At 39.8% G+C, this 21394-nt stretch overlaps 1 protein-coding gene across 2 annotated transcripts in view; it reads right to left on the bottom strand.

Annotated features, from left to right (window-relative positions):
• Positions 1-317: 317 nt before the first annotated feature.
• The window catches only part of LOC146314592 (protein EFR3 homolog B), a 46164-nt gene continuing 25087 nt past the window's right edge, over positions 318-21394 (bottom strand). For both annotated transcript variants that reach the window (XM_084737749.1, XM_084737750.1), the window contains exons 7-23: positions 15415-15549; positions 13383-13461; positions 12250-12385; positions 11086-11247; positions 10740-10851; positions 10583-10634; positions 8450-8622; positions 8289-8364; positions 7999-8160; positions 6508-6639; positions 6345-6412; positions 5961-6088; positions 5135-5226; positions 4936-4984; positions 4202-4308; positions 4043-4092; positions 318-2111 (exon numbers count right to left, since the gene is read on the bottom strand). In XM_084737749.1, the coding sequence (XP_084593875.1) occupies positions 2006-2111; positions 4043-4092; positions 4202-4308; positions 4936-4984; positions 5135-5226; positions 5961-6088; positions 6345-6412; positions 6508-6639; positions 7999-8160; positions 8289-8364; positions 8450-8622; positions 10583-10634; positions 10740-10851; positions 11086-11247; positions 12250-12385; positions 13383-13461; positions 15415-15549 (1819 nt within the window). In that variant the 3' untranslated portion in view covers positions 318-2005. The remainder of the gene's footprint in view (positions 2112-4042; positions 4093-4201; positions 4309-4935; positions 4985-5134; positions 5227-5960; positions 6089-6344; positions 6413-6507; positions 6640-7998; positions 8161-8288; positions 8365-8449; positions 8623-10582; positions 10635-10739; positions 10852-11085; positions 11248-12249; positions 12386-13382; positions 13462-15414; positions 15550-21394) is intronic.

The raw sequence follows: 21394 nt of genomic DNA, 5'->3' as shown, positions 1-21394 counted from the left end.
GTGGCTAAATTACATTTTCCAAAATGACCCCATACACAGCAGTACACTGCTGAGCTTCTGTGCTGGTACTCCTCTCTACTTCAAACGGGGGCATGTTGACCGCCATTGACTGTAAAAATAACAATAATAATAATAATTAACTTAATTTACACAACACTTTAAAAGCGCTTTACATGGTGGATCCAAGATTAAAACATTTCCAAGTAAAACCATACAGTTAAAACAAAAATGAAGCAGAAAAGTTGAATAAAAACAACTCAACAATAAGGATTACTTGCTTGCTTGAGGCAAGTAAAATGCCATGATGGTTTTGTTAATCTGGCCACTCATTTAAAGAAATCACCCTGGACTTGGAAAAACTGGAACGGGCATTTTCTGCTATTTTGAAAATGTTGCATTGCTTGACTAAACATGGCAATTAATTACAATCTTTGTTGTTATTTAATAACCGCTGATAAAATGATTTGTACAAGTAAAGGACTAGTAAAAAATTACTTCATGATGTCCAACACACTTGCCTTACAAGGCCAGTTAAAAAAAATCATAATGTTGAACCCTGAAAAATGTCCTACAATAAAGATAAATAGTAATAATAAACCAACTGCTGTAGGCGACACACTGACTATTGATAAATAAATCATACAATCCCACTTCAAATAATCTGAAATGTCCCTTTAACACTTTCATTCACATTCAGACTTGACTAGCGTGATCTACTGGCCTTGAGATGACGCAGGTTTCTACTGTTGTCGATACTCCCTTTTTGATTTCATGTGCTGCTTGTTACGTAGTTGCCAGCAAGATTTTAAGAAAAGTGTCTGAATACTAACTAAGTAGCTTCCTCCCTCGTCTCTGGACACAATCAGTGCAGTCTGAAATTAGAATTAATATACAGTATATATACAAACACAAAAACATCCCTACTCTGTACATCAGCTTAAAGATTTATATATTTCTCTGTATATACACATTTATATGGAAAGGAGAAAAAAAAAAAAGATCCTTAATAATTAATCTTCTAGAGTTTGATCTGGTAAACATCACGGTAAACACTTCTGAAGTTTAGTGTGGACGTGACTGTGGCGCAGTGTGTGTGTGTGTTTTAACTTGAGTCACCTGTAAGGCACACTCACTTTGGAAGGAAAGCACACAGTTTATCTTTCATTTAAACCACGGCTAAAAACTAAATAAGTAGATTAAAAAAAAAAAATTTAAAAAAAAAACTGGGTGCAGGAAGTAAATGCCCGTCATAAAAGAAAAAGCACTTTTGGCTAAAAACTAAAAAGGCAAAACGATAAAATGGTAAAGCATTAAACGCTGAAGAGAAGATGTTTAAGAGCTGAGTAACATGAGCGATGAGGAGGGACAGCTGTATATATCCTTATGTCAATCAAACATAAACAAAAAATACACATCATAATGCTTCTAATACACATACACTCTTCCTGGCCATAAATAAAACAAATAAAAACATGACAAGTAAGGAAGATTGGTCAATCTAATTGTGTAATCAAGGGTAGTATGGCACCCTGTAAGGGACAAATAGGTCAAAAGAACTGCAGTGCTATCAGCTAATGTCCAGTTACAGGGCATGCAACGAGTCAGTGAAATAACTTTCAGCCTGTCACTGAATTTGTCCTCACAGTTCTTGGCAATTTCTAATTTGAAAATCCAACCAGTGGAGTTTCTACAGACCCTTAAGGAGAAATCAAAGTGTGTTTTTACTGCCGCATTCATCGACATTAGCCAGCTTGTTTTGGCTGCGATCTCCGGGGCGAAGAGAATTTCAGACAGCTTAGTCAATCAAGAAGTGGCTTGTTCTTTTGTTGGCTTCAAACAACCGCGGACTTTCTCCTTACCCACTGAGGTTGTTTGATTCTATGATCAAGATGCGTTTACAGTGAGGATCGGTTGCCCCCCCCCCCATCCCTCCCTTCCCAAAATCTTTTTCCCTTTTGTCCTGGAACGTCAAACAGTTCTGTAACTTCGTTGTGAACTTTCTGTTCTAGTACACGCAGAGGTCGGGAAACTTCATCTCGTAGATGGGGACAGATCGACTCTGGTTTTGGCCGTAACCTGACGAAATGGTTCCAGATGGGCTGGGTGGGGGTCTGCAGGGGGAGAGGAGGCAGTCAGTCATCATCTTCATCATTAACTTTGCACACCAAGTATGCGTTTTGTTTTAATTCGTCATCCAGAAATTGTTAGAAAAATGAGACAGATGCTTTTTATTACTCTATTTCTTGTAAAAACTCACAATACAAGACAAAATGGAGTCGTCAAGCGGTGAGGATGATTTTTACGATCCTAGCTCTCGCTTCAAGAACATTTTCTCGGGGCTGAGTTCTCCTGGGTGTAATGTTATGTCTGACTAAAACCATCCTGACTGTATTTAAAGTTTATAGCATCTAACTGTAACCATGTAGGCCCGACTAATAGCTGTAGGAAGTCATTTCTTGGGGTAAAGTTTGTTAATAACCCACCACTCTGACAGCTGCTGACAGTTGTCACATCATGATCTGTACTGCAGTGGTCCGACTCGCACACATCGACCGCTGCGGCAAACATCTCTGAACTGTCAAGACTGTTCAGTCCCATAAAAGTGGCGGAGCCTCTCCAAACAGATCAGTGGTGATGGTGCTGTGAATGGATCCGTTTGGTGAAGATCCTCCCACAGTCGGCGGGTTTTTAAGAGCCAATTAATCTTCTTTTGGTCTTGACAAAAGGTCTTTACACTTCTTTCTGACCTCTTCTACCGTCTGCAGCCCTCCGTCACATTCATTATTTATTGCGGCGGCGACCGACTTCCATGCTGTCTGTTTGTGTTTGTGTTACAGAATCGAGCCATCAGGACGTCTCTGTGCTCTGCGTATAATTCTATGAGCTTCCTGATTCCTCTATCTGGACCTTCCTTTTCTTTTGATTTGCATTGTTATCCATATCTTCCATTTTATCTTCAAGCTTGTTTGACAATAGAAGTTGGAGAGCACTTTGGGTGTAGTGGAATTGGTGTGCATTCACACGAATGTGCATTTTCAGACTATTGTCAGTCAGGTTTGGTGCACTCGTATAAATTCCAATCACATAAATAATAAATTTCCAATCACGTAAAAATAAGACCCTTGTTTTCTACGTCCAGCTGGTGCACTTGACTCCTCATGCTAAGGGACAAGCTGCAGAGAAAGGTGGACACCTCATCTGTCTGTAGTTCCTGCAAACCCTGATGCTGTTGTTCCTCTGTCTCTCCTTCTCTCTCATTTCCTCCCTTGCTCCTCCTAAGGCTGTCACCAATCTCTGCCCGTGTCTTTGGCACTGCAGCTACCCGAGGGGACTGATCTGTCCTCTCTCTGTCTCCACACTGTGCAGCAACCAGGGTTGCGAAGCTTACTTCAAAAATGTGTTATGACACATTTGCTAATTACCTGTTAAAAAATATAACCAGTAACCTGATCCACGTATCACAATATTAAAGAAGTGTAACTCGCTTACTGTTGTCAGTTTTACTAATTGTTTGTCCAGATATTCCTTCCTTTATTGCATGAGAATGCATGTTTAGATTAACAACAACAATTATGCACATTCAAATATACTTTGTTTAGTATGCTATTCACACGTCAAACTCAAACTAGCATAAACTTATTCTGTGTATTCTTGTTCTTATTATTGTTTTCACCCACACACCATACTGGTCACCAGACAAAATAATGTTGAAATTTGCACCCAGTGAAGCATTTTTCACTAGAGGCCGTGATAATGAATTAACTCATCCTCCTCCTACAGTCATCCTCACTCACTGGATACGAAAAAAAAAAAAAAAAAGCAGAAAATCAAACCTGTTATGAAAACTTTAATGACGGACGGAAGTTTCAGAGTTGGTGTGTGAACAATTTCTGAAGAAAAATACAGACGTGGTGTGCAAATGCCTTTAGGTCTGCCAGTGCAATCAATGTCACCACTTTTTAAAAATTATTCATCAATAATTATTAATAATTATTCATTATTCACTATTTAATTGCAGATATCCCAAAACACTGTTTCTTACCTGATTGTAATCTCAAAGATCTGATTGAGTTTGCTCTGCAGTAGTGTGGCCTAGAGGAGACAAAAAAACATATAAGACAACAGTAAAAAGCTGAAAACAAGGAAGGAGGAGAAGTTTGAAAAACAATATGTATAAAAGTGAAACACATTTTTGTCGTACCCTGGCACCGCAGTGGGCAGCTATCTCCTCGAACGGGGCCTTCTGGAACTTCTCCACCACTTGTCTCCTCCGCTCCCTCTCCTGCTCCTCCATACCCACACTGTCCACTAGAGGGAGACACGACATCAATTTCAGTAATCCATTATGTTGAAAATATTGCATCAGTACTTGAAAGATTCTTCTTCTCCCCGAAGAAAGAGAAGTCATAGCAATTTGCTGCTTATTTATGTAAGTCGTACATAAAGTATATAGATATATACACATGCATACTGCACATAATTACCCACTCCATGTATGAATATTCATTCAATAGTTATTTCTTTGCACTATCTGTATTGTTCACGATATTTAATGTTGTTGTTTCCTCATTATTTACCTTTCCTCAGATATATTAATTAAATTTTCATGTTCTTGTGTTTAGCTATATTCTATTACTGTGTATGTACACAGAGAGCAATGGAAAAACAGTCAAATTCCTTGTATGTGTGCACATACATGTAAAATGGAGTCGATTCTGATCAGTGCCATTGTTAATTTAATTGCACAGCTCACGAATATGACATGACAGTTACTTAAACTAACAATCTAGATCATTTTCTTTGGTCTCAACTACACTGAAGGGCCATTAATACAAAAAAACAGTAAATGTTACAAAGCAAATACAGCAGTGCAGTGATATTGTGTTGATAAATATGTAATTTCATGCACCACAAAACATAGGTGAGTGGACATACCGATGGCATTTTTCAGGGTTTCAAATGTGATCTCCTCTGCTGGTGTCCTCTGCAGAAGAGAAGAAGAAAAAAAACAGCATGAAGCAGTTATACGGTAAAATATCTTGGCTCAATTGTTTCTCACCAACGCTAAACGTCCTTATGGGGGGTGTATTCGAGTTATAGACCATGAAATTGTCGTGAATGCTTCGGGCTTTACCTCCTCTTTTTCTGGACTGTTTCTGGACTCCACCTCCACCTGCAGTGAGATGGTCTCCCCAATACTCTTCCTCTTGGACAAACGGTCCTCATCTGGAAAGACAGTGCAGACTCTTTGAGGAAAACTTTTCACAAATGATGTAAAACATGTCAAACAGCATTTTTATGGACTTCCTGAAGATGTAAAAAAAGAGTAAACCCAAACAGAAAAACTGAGAACTTGATGGTCTGATAAAAATATAACATAAAAGTGACCTGGCACCCAAAGTTTTCCAGTTTGGAGTGGAAACAGTAACAGGTAACAATTTGACCTGACCTCATATATATTATATCACAGCACTGAGGGACACACATGACACCTCAGTGTCTTTTATTTTCAGTTTAACATTTCTCTTAATAAACCATGACTACAAAAACCACAGGGGTGGGAGCAGGTGGATAAAGTTTCTGTTTATTAAATGCCTCAATGTTTTGTCTCTATTTTCTGACAAAACTATGAACAAAATATATGTACGTATATAAAAAAAGACTGACTATTTTTCAACTCAGTGATCCTGGCTCAAACCCCGGAGCTGCTTTGATGGAGTGTTCTTCAACTAAACACTAAATCCACACGAGCTTCAGGGGAGTAGTTCAGCTTTGCATTTCCATGCTGGAATCAATCAGATAAAGTTGTAACACGTTGCCAAGTCAATAAACACTATCATTATTTGCTTGGAGAGAGGAGCACATTACTCATTGTAAGAATTCCTCCACTTTGCCACAGCTGACTGTTGAACTCAACGTTGAGTCGGTAACTCAAGACATATATTATTAGAGCTTCTTACCAGTATACTGTGGGACATAAGGTGTAGCCAGTCTCTCTGTGTTGTAACCGCTGCCTCCGAGGACCTCAGTGATCTTCGACTGGAGGAACAAAACATCCCCTTCCACCTTCTCCAGTGAAGAAGGCAGCCTGGAAAGAAAGAGGTCAGGTTTTTTTAAATATAGTAATTCAGAAGGATTTACTGCCATTATTGATTTCTGCAGGTTTCAATTAGTTAAAATTCAGACTTTACAGAGCAATCAATTGATTAGTAATTAATTATTCAATTTTAAAGACGTGTCAGATTCACATTTTAACTCTTTTTAATGACCTGCGGAAACCCTGTAAACATGAAATTTACTGTTGTATGATTTGGGAGACAGTATTGAATATGGCTGGTACACACTTGGGATTATCAATGAAGACATCCTCAGGCAGAAGGTAGGGATTTTCTTTCTGTCTCACCTCAATTACCTGAGGGGCAGAGGGGAAATTATGTTTATTAAAAGAGGTTTTCAGACGCACACACACTCATATGTATGCACACACAAAGAAGCCCACGCCCAGACCTCGTGTATGTGCTGGCAGAAGGCTGGGACGGTGGTGAGCTGGCAGATGAGGTTGAGGTAGGCGGCGGCGAGAGCATGAACAGCACAGCGGTTGAAGACGGGCAGACCCTCGTCGGTGGACAGAGCCAGGTCCTGCACAGGAAACAAAGACACGTCAGCAAGGATTGCTGGAATGTAAAACAACCCTAACTTCTACACTAATTTAATAAAATGCACTCAGACAATGGGTTTCACAAAGCCTGAACTCAGCCCATATCTTTTTTTTTTTTATAACTAATTTAATGCACAGGAAAAAGCTGTTTCACAAAGCTTCAAGAGACCTAAATGCCCATTCAAGCCCTCATGTCTGTTGAGGGATACACTAACCTTCTTCAGGACTAATATCAGGATAAAAGAAAGAGATCTGTAGTTCTTATTAATCAGGGCCAGTTATTCTGTCATAAATTAACACAATGACCTCATTGCAAGCTTCATAGGTGGGAGTATATAAGGAATTAGACTTGTGCTCTAAACTTCATATGGTGTCCAACATTTGTAGTCACGATTTCTCATTTATGTCGTCAACAGCCTTCCAGTTAGTGCCTATACATCTTTCTGCACACAATCCTTTTTCTGCAGGTTTCAACAAGTTAAATGTAAGACATTTTAAGACCATTATGAATGCAGTTTAATTTTATTTCACGTCCATACTGGCAAAACAAATAGTACTAAGGATATGAAGGAAAATCTGAGTCCAAGTGGGTTTCAGTTTGCAGTTATTATAGTGTAATCAGTAAGAAAACGTTCTTCCAAAGCAAAGCTGAATTTAAGTTGAATTGGCTTTGTTGAAGTAACATTAACCTCAAAATCCAATAATTAACCTGACCTGACAAAATCATATTTAAGACATTCTGCAATTCAGATTATTGGATTTTTAAAGGTTTTAGGACTTTTGAAAGACCTGCAGAAACCCTGCTTTTATCGTCCACATAAATCAAAACACATAACTTGAGATCAAAGGGGATGTTTCTTTAATAATTATAGACAGAATAAAAGCAACCTTCATGCAAAATGCAGGCAGTTTTGTTCTATATCACATGAGGGTGAGCACATTTCATTACTGTACAACTTCATACGTTTGAGTTTCCTCAGGTTATAAGATGTACCGTCGATAAATTTAAAATGTACTGTTTTGTTTCATGCAGAGTTCAATATTCTGTGTCTTTTCTGCCAGGCTGATGTTAGTATCTGAATCTATGAGTAGCTGTTTTCCTAAAACTGTTTATACATTTTACTGCCTGGGTGTGTTTGGACTGTGCCCACATCTTTTTCTTGTCTAATTATATTAGTATTTATGTTTTATTTAGTCTAAAATATGTCTTTCTGCTTTTTATTTCCTTTTCTGTGTTGGCAGATTATTGTGTCTGAGATTGAAGACAGCAGCAAATGGCACAAATATTTCCAAACAAAATGAATAAACAAGTAAATATAACACATTAGGTGTATCAGTACCTGCAAAGCGAGTGCCAGGCGAATGAGGTCCACCACCACCTCTTCGTTGGCCAGCTCCACGCTGAGAAGACCCAACAGAGCGAAGAGGGTCTCGTAGTGCTCCCGACCGCTGCTCTGCTCCTTACAGCCCAGATAGATGTGTCTGTACAGCTGCTGGCCGTGCTGTGAGTGGGATACATGAGGATGATGATGAGTCAGAAGAAAGACAGACAGAGAAGGTGCTCCGGGGTTTAAGTACTCTGGATTTGCAGAGTGTAAATATTTACATGTTCAAAATTAAGAAACCAAACCTTTTTCATGAATAAATTGTCCTGCCTGGAGCACTTGTCCACTTTCAGCTTGAGCACAGAGATGTCAGAGATGATGCTGCGTAGAAAGACAAAACACTCATTAGGACAAACAGTATACATAAACAGTATACATGTATACATGCAAACATGGAGACACACACCTTATGTTGGAGAACTTGGGCGTGTTGTCGTGTCTGTCGATGAGGCTGAGGAGGATTTGGAGAACCAGCAGCCGGACCTCCGGATCCTCTGTTAGAGAGAAAGACAGCAGCGGCTCCAGGAAAGAACTGGGCAGAGCTGTGAGCATGTTGGTGGTCTGGAAACCTGCCGTCACCTGAGAGATTGATGATCACAAGCTGTTAATGGATCGCAATGTTCAAAAACGTGAACGACATTCATGTTAGTGGGGTTGTGGCCATGACCATGGTGCATACATGTAACTATGACTGTCAACATTTTTTTTAATTCTTAAATTGGAAAAGATAATATTGCAAAGTCTGGGATTTTTACATAAACCCCTTTTCCATTTTTTTTTTACATGTTTTCTGCCCAAAAAAACATGTGCATCAGAGTTAAGAAGAAGGGATGAGATACAGTGGGACGAGGAGGAGAATTTGGAGAATTAAACCGAGGAGTGAAATCCACAATAATACGTTACATTTCATTTTAAAACAAAAACAATCTCCATTCAGACAAGCGTTTTAGCACAATTTCAGAAATAACTGCATGACCGGAGTCACACAATGTCAATTTTATTGATTGAAAATAAAATGTAGGTCAAGCTGAACGAGCAAATAATTCAATAACATCCGTGTGGTAATGATGGCAGAGAGAAAAATCTAATATTTTTGAAAGGAATAAATTCAGAGCAGAATTAGAATCAAATATTTGCATAACTTAATGTTTTTTCTAGAGCAGCGACAGTAAAGTCACAATATAAACTAAATCATAAATCATATTCCTGACATCAAAATACCGAGTGATATTTAGCCAGAGTGAAGAACAAAGTCATTTATCCTGTTCTCCTCCTCCTCCCTCACTGCCTGCTACTGCTGACAGAAGGAGGAGAGGCTGATTTGTCTCAGCTTGCAGCTGAGTTTGCAACAATCTGACAAATTTTAAGATCCATTGCAAACTAAACTTAACAGTTTAAATATAGGAAGCTTTCGCCAGTGTGCTGTGCTTATGTAAACCATAGTGGCAGTGGATGAGACAGAGAATAGATTAAAATATTGCTCTCTACCAACATGTTTATGCTTGTTGATCAGGTGTATTGATAAAGTTTTGGCTTTTTTATTTGCAAGCAGGGTGTTGTTCTTATCGATTTGCATAGTCACCAGTTACTTCACCTCTTTCATTTGACTCTCTAAAAGTTTCTAAAAGTGGTCTCTTCTGTGGTAATTTTTACCAAACCCTAAATATGTGCTTTTGAAAGCACCGATCTCCATCCAGGTTCCTAGTAAAGGATAACAGGAGGTGGACCCAATGCTCAGTTCAGTTTTAGACTGGAAGAGTATCCCTGTCGCTTAAACACATAATCAAATATCTGTTTTTACACATTATATCCAGAAGATGGCAAACTAATACAATGAAGTACTTGTATAGGTATATTAAAGTCAACATAAACATGTCTTTTAAAGACTGACATACCCATACATTACAAAATGAACAATAAAATAAAGTCTTACACCCTAAAACTTAATTTTAAGACTGCAGACCTCTGTCTGAGAACGTCAAATTAATGGTTTGTAATTGATTTGTTATTGGATAGTTTACAGTTTGCATACAACATTATCTTGAGGTTCCACTATTTTGTAATCCAATTCAATGTATTTCCAAAACAGGGGTTCTTAGATTTCAATCTGATATAACTTCATATAACATCAACATTTAATTTTGGCCTGTAGCCCTCCATCCAGATTCATTTTTGGCCCTTCACAGGAAAGACTTTGGGCGTCTCTGAACCAGACAATGGAAGAATTCTGAGAGTTCTGCCAAAACACACATGGACTGTAGAAAATTATTGTCTCAAGAGCTGTATGCTGAGATAAAGTTTGGCAGACTGCAGCTATTGAGATCTGAAGTGTCACTCTGACCGAGTAGGCTTAATTTACTTCTTGTCTACAGTTATATCACAACACAGCTTGTAGCAGTATTACATTAAACTCCTTTCTTAAAATGATCAAATACACTCGTTCAAATGGACACACAAATAATCTCATCACCATCTGTGTTTGTGTTTACTGCTTCAAACCCACATTCTAAATTAATATAATGAAAAGTTGAAAATGTACCTGGACCAAAGACTTCAGCAACATAACCTGGATCATCCTGGTGCCCTCAGCCCTGGAGAGGAAAGATGCAAATTCAGATGCAAATTAAAGGCCTTCAATTCACCAACATTCAGGTCTACACGGGTTTCTTTACAAAGTTCTGTTGCTGTCAACTTACCCAGAGCCTGTGGAGGGCAGAGCTGGGTGAATACCAGGGACAGGAATCTTGCCCATAATGAAAAGCATGACCTCTGACCTCTGGTATGTTGGAAGGGTGTTGGCAAATGAACCTGAAAGACACAGAAAGAGAGAGGACAGAGAGATGAGAATCAGATAGACGAGGAGGATTCAAACAAAGGGGAAAAAAGAAAGACATTAACACTAGTCTGTACAAAACTCACACACGAACACACACACAGGCATATAAACATGAAACATAAGCAGCACAGATGCACTGATCAAGTTCAGGAGCCTGTCTTGCAAAGCCTCCCACACACACACAGACACACCGCCCACAGACTCACCGATGGTCCTGATGACAGCCTCCTGCAGCTGCCTCTCCTCGTGAGCTTTGATGATCTTAGTGCCGATGTTGGTGCTGCCGTCGTAGGATCCGGTCAGCTCGTAGTCCACACTCAGACGCAGCTGCCGCAGCAGGGTGTTGAACACCTCCAACACTGTAGGACCTGCGCACACAAAAAGTGAATAATCAAAAGACTGGTTCACCCCAAAATAAAAAGCTACCTCTGATGTATCCAAGCTGACCTGATCCCTCTTGCAATGTACCAGCTGGTACCTTAGTGAGAATGTGTGTGTGTGTGTGTGTGTGTGTGCTTGTGTGTGTGTAGTGTACACTGACATAAAAAAAGATGGATGATGTATCCCCACTTCTTCTCACTGTACAAAAATGAAGCCCAAATATCCCAGATACGAGTGCTGCCACCGTGATGTAATTTGGAGCGAGAGTCAGTGCAGTAGTGATCAGGGTTGGAGCCGCGGTATCGAGGTCCCGCCCACACAGCTGGCTCCCTCAATCACAAGCATGACTCAGTTATCAATCATGACATGAAACTCCCTTTTTGTCAGATAACTAGTTAAAAACAACCTTATAAGAAAAATGGACAGTATGATAAGAACTACCTTAAATGGCAGACACCAACCTTGAGACAAGTTGTGTGTACTTTGATGTCAAATGGAGGCGGGGCGCGAAATCTTGTGCCTGCAACTGTCCTGAATTCTACTGTCAGCTGTTCAAGACCTGACAACCATTTTCATTCTATATATTACATATAATTGTTTTATACACGCTCACAGCAAGAAGTTGACATTGAGAACACAAGCATGATCACAACAATCAATTTTAATTTGGGGAAACTAAATTTCTGATTTTGTGTGATTTTGTGTGTAACCTAGTTTAGAGCTCACATTTTTTGAACATCTAACAATTAAAATGAAATTAATTCCATGATGCTTAAACATAATAATTTCACTTGTAAATGTAGTTTTTCTTCTGCCCCAGAATTTTCCCAGATGCCATATCTTTGTGTCCCAGATGCTATTTTTATTTTTCCTGGGACAACGGGACATCCTTAATCCTTAATTTCATGCGCTGAATGAAAGGGTCAGGGTTTATGACTTCAGGGTTTTGGCTTCTCTTTCATGGAGCTGTCTTGTGTTAGTCCTCTCACCTACAGAGCCGCTGGCCGCGATGGCAGCTGCCTCCAGCAAAACTTCCACTATCCCAGCTCGCACTGTGGCTGAATTCTTGCTGTTAGCATCCAGGTGACCGAGAAGCTGCTGGATTACCAAGTGAGAGTGCTGAGACTGAGAGAGAAGGAGAGAAGGAATTAATGAAACCAATCTGAAAAACACAAGAAAAACGCAGAAAGCGAGAGATAGGAATCAAAGTAATAGAACACAAGAAAATTACAGTCCTGCAACTAGGTAGAAAAACTGAAGCTTTGGAGACAAATCATGTCTCTGGCTTGGAGTTTTGATTCAGGTTCAAACTGAACCACACCAATGAGGAAAACAGTTAACACCCATACGAATTCTTCAAATGTTTCTAACTGGTGTGAACGCTGGAAGTTCGATGCAGTTTAGCTCCCAGCCATAATACATACTCCTCCAGCTGCTTCTCCACACAAATTAAAGTTGGCAATTCAGTTTAACATCTTTTCAACAAACTTTAAAATATTCCACATTTTTCATACATTTTGGCTTTTATTCATTTAAATCCCATTAATACTAATTAGACTCTTTGCCACTTTTCCAACTAGTCATACTCCTTCAGCTGCTTGTTAATGCAAATGAAAAGCAGCAATGCAGTTTAGCCCTCAGCTTACACTACATTTCGCATCCTTCATCCGTCTCCCACTTCTCCAACTTTTTATACTCCTTCAACCTGCTTCTTCATACAAATTAGAGCCAACCATTTAGATAAGCATCAGCTTTTCAACAAACCTTTAAATATTCCACATTTTCACACATTATTGGTTACATTCAACTTTTAAACAACACTGTAATTTAGCAACAGCTTTTCAACATCCAGCATTCACGCTGTAATTTCTTCAGAAATTGCCATCTCTAGTTTTCTAAGCTGTGTTTGGCTGTAAATCGTGACAATTCCATAAATACTGGAGCATATTTCTTCTTGACACCTCTAAATCGTGCAATAACCAACCTACAATGGTAAAAACACAGCTCAAATCTCACAAAATGTTTTATTTTGACCCAAATTTGAGGTCAACTGAGTGAAAGAGAGAAAAAAGAAGGGGTGAGGAAGAGGTCTTTGTGGATATGCAGGCACTGTATCGCTCACCTGGATGGAGTACATGATGATTTTGAAGCAACGCACTGCAAAGGTCTTCCCCTCCCATAGAGAGTGGTTATCTAAGTGCCTGGGGGGGAACACAGGCAGGAGGAGAGGGATGGTGAGCATACAGGAGATGTAATTATACAGTGCAGCAGTGATGGAGAGAAGCAAGGGATAGAGAGCAAGTTTATACTTTCTTAAAAGGCTCCATATGTATTTGTTACATTTAAGAATGATGTACACTTCTTAACACAAAAAGAGCTAGAGTTAGACACATGAAAGCGTTGAACTCATCCTTGAATGTAGTCAGGATGATGTAAGATGCAAAAAGTGCATTAAAACCAACAAAAACAAAAAGCAATCAATAATAACGATCAGGATCACAACATCCATCAAACACGATCTAGCTCACTACTACTGAGCAGTTTGAACCGCAGAATCCCTATGCACACAGAGACAGAGAGGTGGGGACAGAGGGATGTAGAAAATCTGTAACGCATGAAACAGACTGAACCTGAGACAGTGATGGATGGAGGAGAGCTGGTCTCACACAGCACATGACAAGTGAGACAAATTGAAGGGAAAATTGAGAGAAAACTGAAAATGGATTGTTCAAAAGAAATATACATTTAATATATAACTACACAAGAAAAGGGCAGCTAGGGTTTTGCTCAGATGGATTCTAGAGTACAAAAAATCAATAATGGCATTATAGACTTACAAGTCCCTGAAATTTGTCCAAAACCTAACTTCTCTGAGCATTTTTGAAATGTTTGTGGGAAAAAAACCCCATCTTACTTTGTATTTTGGCTAGCTTTTTGTTATGCACATCAGCTTTAGTCTTGCATAGCCAGACCTGTCTCCAGAGTGTTGTGTCAGCACTGGAGAAAGGTCTGGTTCCACCCATTATCTTCTGCTATTAAGGGAAAAAACACTGGCTTGTTTGTATTGCATTAAACCAATCACAACTATCTTGGGCAGCAGAAAGCTCAGGACGCAGCAATGCTGCCACAGCAAAATAGCATCAGGGGAACATTTTTTTTTTGGTGGATCATTTGTACATGGGGAGGCGAGCCCTGGAATTAAAATGGCTAAATTATCACAAAAGAAAAGGTAACAGCAGCTAGCTTCTTCATGTTCGTACCGTTAGCGATCAGGTGGCAACTTGCCATTTTCAGAGTATAGGTTGCCAGTGACAGGAATTTTGAAATCAGTAACTCACAGGTAATGGAAGCTGGCTGAAATAGGCAGCCAATAGTGGGCTTATACCCACAGTCTACATCCAGTGAGGCAGACTACATCAGCTTTAAAATTTGAAAACCCCTGTAATCAGAAAAATGTTCTCCTGCAAGCATGACTCGTATAAATACTGCTTGACATATTTTATCAACTGTATTTCTCAGTGGATCTAGGGACAGCCTGCTACTCACATCACACCAACAACTTCAGGGAAATATAGAGCAAAAGGATTTCAAACACTGGCTGGGATGCAGGAAATGAAGCCAAGCGGGGCAAAGAAATGATGGATACACAACAAACAAAAACTTAAAAGTCAAAGGATTTGGCATTAATGTCGCATGCAGGGAAAGGGAATACGGATAAAAAACGGTTGAGCTGAAATGATTCAAATAAGAGAGAGACGGAGGAAGCGCATGACTGATAGAGAAACAGAAAACTAAAAAGCAAACAGAGGACCAGGCTGAGAGACATCCAACATGAAAAAAAAGCAAAAAATCTGCAGTGTCGTATCAGAAAAGAGCTATAACTGTAATAAAATTACAACCTTGCAAGGCAGACCTTAATATAAATACAGTAAAATACAATTTAATCTCCCTATCATTCACTCACATCTAGTTACAAACAACTATCTAACCTTGCGTTGACCTTGTTGCACCCCCTCGAGCCAATCAGTGCACACATAGAAATGCTGCACTGAGATGCATCCTTCCTTCAGGTTTGGTCAATACGTCAACAACAAATCACATAAAGAGAATAGATCTCATGCCTATAGAAGAGTTTGCGGGACTGTCTCACTCACATCAGCACAGGCGTGACGGCGTTCTTGATGTTGCCATAGGCTGCTCGTCCCAGGAGCTCCCTGAAGCAGCGCTCCGTCAGCTCCACCGGGCTTTCCTTCTCCTTCTCTGACGCCTGCAGCGGAGAGGGGGAGCGGCTGGTGGAGAGCAATGCAGGTGAGAAAGCAAAAAAAAAAAAAAAAAGAAAGAGAAGAGAGCAGGGAGGAAGCGAAGACAGAGAGGGAGGGAGGGGAAGGCAAGTCGGGAGGGGGAGAGAGCGAGAAATGAGAATGGAGAGAAGAGTTTGAAATCAATTTGATTCAATAACACTAACATTTCCACAAAGGCTCAATTTTGAACACAAAAAACACTCTGCAGACTGCTGTGTCACTGCAGCTTTCGCCCCTGAGGTGACTTTTCCCTCCGCAGTTTGTCTGCAGTGAAAATTAAGTGACTGCCTTCACCATCATGTGTGTACACATTTGTGTCTCGCACATCTGTTATCACCGTGGGGGGTATGTTCGTGTCTAAGTTTGTACATGTGTGCAAGTGAGCGTGTGGGCACTCAACACCGGCTCCAGCCTTTCTTTGTTCTCATGCATAGTTAAAAGCTCCACCATAACTCTATCTTGGTCATGACTACCCTCGGGTGGTCCACCAATGATGACATTATTTATTAAACAGCCTAACTCTTTCATCTCGCCTGCTGCTGCTGTGGAGGAAATGTGGCTTCCTGCCTTTCATTGGCTTCTCCAACTTCACCCAAATCCAAAAACAGAAAAGAGCAAAATGAGGTAAAATATGGGATTAAAACACTGGTTTAAAGCTACTACAAGGAACTTTTATATTGTGTTGATTTTGGAGGCCCCTGTGGACAAAAGTGGTACTGTTTCCATGGTAATAACCACCAGAGGTGGCAAAAGTACACGCATGCTTTACTCAAGTAGAAATACAGATACTTGTGTCAAAAAAGACCCTGGTAAATGTAGAAGTACTGATTCAACTTCTTTACTCGAGTAAAAGTGGAAAAAGTACAGGCTCTGAAATGTATTCAGAGTATAAAAGTAAAAAGTGGCCCTCTGAGGTTAATTTCTACTGGCTGTTTCTGCGCAAAGCTAACTGAACCACACCTTTTCTTCCACGGTAGAATCTCCCTCCCTGTTGTTTTTGTCTTGTTATGCCTTTTTCTTCATGTTATGTCTTTTACATTTGATTCATCTTGTTACATCTTCTACATTGTTTCATTTGTTATGTCTTTTGCGTTGTTCTCACCTTATGTCTTTTACTTCTAATTCATCTTGTCATCCCGTTTTATTCTTCTTGTTACATCTTGTATATTGTTCTCACCTGTCTCATATGTTGTTTCCATGTTGTTACATTTTGTCACGTCTTTTACACAATTTTTCACCTTGTTACATCTTTCGTGCTTGTGCATGATATGCACTGATTCATACACCAAGGAATCATCTTTTCTATGTTACTGTCCCATCCATTTTGGTTGAAATCAGTCTTGAATGAAGTCAAAAAAACTTAAATGAAGTCAACTTAGTTTAGTGCTTCAAATGTAGAGTTCTAAGTTCCTGTTCTTTTCATTTGTTCAGCGACCCTCATTGACCTCTGTCCAACTGAGAAGTCCATCTAAAAAAACAACAGAAGACTTCACTCTGAGGTCACCCTAATAGCTTCTCACTGCACAGTTTTGTCTAATGATTTGGAAACTCGTAAGGGAACGCTTGGCATGAGGAGAAATCTGCATTACCATTATCTCAAAGTCTATATGGATACAGCAATCTGACTAAGCTGCTTTAATTAAGTGATTCTCGGTAGACCGTGTTTGAGTCTGTGGACATGTAAAAAGCTGGGCTGACCCCTCAGTCAACTGAGATTGTTCAAGTCGTTTTTTTTATCAGTCAGAGTCCATTACAATAACGGTATACAACTAAAACGTACAAAACTCACAGGAGTAACATTTCATCCTGACTGGAAACATTTCAAACTGGCATTGGATGTGTACAGCCCAGGACAGGAAGGGAGTCTACAGCAGGTGATAAAAAACTGCACAGAACATTATTGGTACCCATCAACTGAGCCTCAGTGATATAGGAGAGGTGAGGTCCCTGCACAGAGCCCAAAGGATGCTAAAAGACAATACCACCACCCCAGAAACAGCCTGTGAGACATATAAAATAGTTTGTTTTATGTTCGTCTCTTCAACTAATCTTCTGTATACAATTTAAAACTTTTTTATGAGTAGCAGAGAGGGAACTACATTTAAATCTCACTAAAACCCTGTTGTAAAATGATAAATAAATCACCTTACTTTGTGTTTTAATGAAGAACTATGAATAAGGAAAATCATAAATATACTTTTATATTAGCTGGTAGCACACTTGCTAAAAATCTATGTGACAACATGCACTGGTGGTTAACTGATGAGTGAGGGAGAAACGAGTGGTTGGTAAACAAGTTTCAGCTCTTGTTTTTAGCTGTGTCATTGTACACAGAGCATTGCAACAGCCTGACAGGCAGTAAACTTTATAAACTGAGTCTCTAAATCACCAGAAACCACAAACTAACTGTGATGGAAGCAGAAACGGCGGACAAAAAAGGAGCGCAGAGTGATGCCAAAATGCAGCCGAAATGTGGGAGAGACACTCTGGAGCGCTGGGATTTTATAACTACTTTAGAACTATGAGCAGGACGCACAGTTTTACTTTCACTGACTGTGTGGAAATCTGAGGTTTTCACATCATAGATGATGAAGAAAGACTTGTTAGGCTAAACCAAGAGGCTCATGTAGATATAGGAGTTCAGTGTGATGCTGAACTGAAAAAGAGGAATCAGTCATCAAATCTTCATATTGAGCAGCCAAATCCGATTCAACTGACACTATTCTGAGTTAAGTACAGCTCTAGAAAAATTTATGTTTAAGGTGAGAAACATATCTGTTAAAATTTTCTGCTGAGGCAATACCTAGAGGAAAAATGCCTGGGAACATGCGCTGACTTGCATTTCAATTACCACTTTAATGCACCGACCGAATTGCGCCTGAGAAGGACATTCTCTGGAGTGGGACCAAAGTCAGCTCGAACCACCTCCAAGTGGGCTGCGGTCACGTCTCGCCGACTTCAGTCAACCCGTGACGACTCCCCTTCTCCCCCTAAAACAAGTGAGTGTCGCAAGACTCAACTCATGTCTGTCAGCTCATGTCTCTGTAGAGCAGAGAGAAAGTCGTTTTTAAAAGTCTTCATGTGTTCAGCTCTCAGTGCTTTTGTAGCTTGTAACTGAATCTCTGTGGTTTTAAGTTTAGTTTCTCTCCTAAGTTGCCGTTTGTACTTTTAGGAGTCATGTTATTGCTGATGCTGCTATTCCTGCTTCATAATAAAAGCTTTTAAATAACAAATTAGCAGGGGGACTTTTATTGTGAAGAATTTATAGGAAAGCGCTAAACTCATGGAGATGCAAATCCCTGCCATGCTGGGCTGACATGCTGAGTCAAACCAAATCAAGCCAAGCCAGAAAATGTGAATGGAAAATTAAAGTATTTTCACACAACATTAAAACCAATCAATCACGCTGGTAGCTGTTCTTGAGATATAACACCCAAAGCAGAGCCTAGATAACAATTTTAGCATCTCTGGAAATAAACTTTCTACAGAATTAGTCTCAACTGCCAGAAGGCTTTGCTGTGCCTGAAGTTGATCTTTAAATGAACTTGTACATGTGCATGGGGATTGATGTAGAGAAAAATGCACCATCTGTGAGTTTAATTAGACTTTGTACTGACTGCTGTGGATTTTACGGCTGGTAATGACTGGCTAAACTCAGCGTGGGGAGGAATGGAGGATGCACAGCATGGGCAGGCCTCATAGTACACACAGAGTGAAGGGAAGCTGAGAGGGAAATGTGTCTCTCTGTTGGAGCTTGTCTGTCTGTCTCTTCTGTCCATCTGTCTCTCTCTTTCAATAACCTTCCCATTTCCATCACTCTACTTTCTATTATCTATCCTCTGCCCGATCTTCCAATGTTCTTCTCTCTGCCCTCCCCCGTTTGCTCCCCTAACCCTCAGATGTCGGCATTGACGTCAAAGTCAATTTCAGCATGTGGAAAAGTGCCAAGAGACGGAGGCTCCGCACTCTGCATCTCTATCTCTCTCACTGGCAACCTCCAGCTCTCAAAGCTTGCTCCGTTTATTCTCCACTCATTGCACTATTTCTGTTCACGCTCTCCCCTCTTTCTCCTGCAATTTTCCCCATATCTCCTGGTGTTTTTGTCCTTGGATGCTGCTGGTGGGGCAAACAGATGCCCATAAAGGGAGCAGAGCTGTCAGCGGGTTCACTCAGTGATGACAATGATGATGAATGACGTGGGTGACGGCTGACCAGACTGCCAGGACAAATATGGCCTAATGTAAGACAAACAGCACCAGTCGGCTAAAACACAATGGCTCTGGACTGTGTGACCGAGGCACAGCAGGTCAACAATGAAGCATTCTGGGTCATCAGCTTTGTCACCTTCATATTGGCACAGCCTAGCCTGTTGTGTGAGGATGACATGGTGACACCGGCGCCATATTTACTTGCCTCAGGGCCAAATCAGACAGAGCACATTTTGCAGGTTGCAGCACCAAATATTCTTGTTTTTCCTGTCTTTTTTGTTCTGTTATTTTTTTAAAGAGCAGTGTGATGTGTTTCTTATTTGTTGTTGCTAGGCAGTCACTGAATCACCTGTCCCTTGTCTAAACATGATTTTGCTCTGATGTAAACTCAGATCTGTACCTTTAATTGTGGTTACCTAGAGGTGGTTAACTTCTTAGTTAAAACTGTGTCTTAGAAGCATCACACTTGTCTCTTGATTAATTTTGAATCGATGGAGAAAAGCACATAATCAGAAACTTAAAACCCAGTTCTCAGCATTATGATTGGCTGTAACAATTTTGCGAGACTGGGCTGAACCAGCTAGATAGTGAAATATAGTGGTTGTAAACATGTGCATCATGTTTGTGTTCTTAGCTAGGCTAAGTCTTCACTTTCAGTGACTAAGGCTGAGTGTGAGCAACTGCAGATACAATCTGACCAGCAGCCCCTGGCTAAAGAGCTTACATATGAAAAAAAATTGGCTTTTATGAAGTTGAAGTGACAAGAGCCACACTATATGCAAGTGAAGTCTAACAAAACTAATTATCATTATAAATACACTATCTGTTAAAAGTAGCAAGTAGACACAATGATACAAAATAAATTATAAAGAAAGACATTTTGACATATTAGCATATTAGCATAACATAAACCATTAACTGTATGTTGTCATTTATTAGTAAAGTTTTAACCCAAACTGTGTGAGGTCTCTCATATTAAAACAATAACAAAACATGTAGTTTGATGACGTCATGACGTAGCGTGAGATAACGGGAGTTGTTTTCTTCACTTTTAAACCACCATTGTGGATAAAAATCTATCTGACATGATTCAGACAGAAATCATCTTCATGGATGATGTAATATTTAAGTTTTATTAGGTGATATTGAGTCACTTTCACTTCTTTCCTCACTCACATAAACATGTACCCTGTGTTTTCCCAGATGTTACAGCAAGTAGCAACTATCTAGCAATGGAAAGCAGGAAATGCACCATTACCGTGAATAAATAACACATTTCTCTGCATTTAAAGATTGTTGGAAACATTTGGGATAATGTAAGGACACAACTCAACAAAATATATAACATATGTCTATGCATTTTTATACACTTTAATATGGATGTGTTACATATTGTCTCAAGTGCCACACTAATTTGCCTGCAGGCAGCTGTTTTAATGGTCGTAGTAAATATGGTTGGTAAAACCATACAGCTCGAGGCATCCAGCAACAGCCAGTTTGTCCTCCATAATTATTCATTCCAAGCATATTTCTCAATTCATGAGACTGGGCAACGAGAAAAAAATGCAAATGAAGTTGGGCGAGCAAAACTCTCACTGCCTGTAGAAAACAACTGGAAAAGATGC

The sequence above is a fragment of the Lutjanus erythropterus genome, chromosome 15 (genome assembly GCF_056507025.1).
Source record: "Lutjanus erythropterus isolate fLutEry1 chromosome 15, fLutEry1.hap2, whole genome shotgun sequence".
Lineage (NCBI taxonomy): Eukaryota > Metazoa > Chordata > Actinopteri > Lutjaniformes > Lutjanidae > Lutjanus > Lutjanus erythropterus.
The sequence above is the reverse complement of the archived record's forward strand: the minus strand, read 5'-3'. Positions and strand labels throughout refer to the sequence as shown.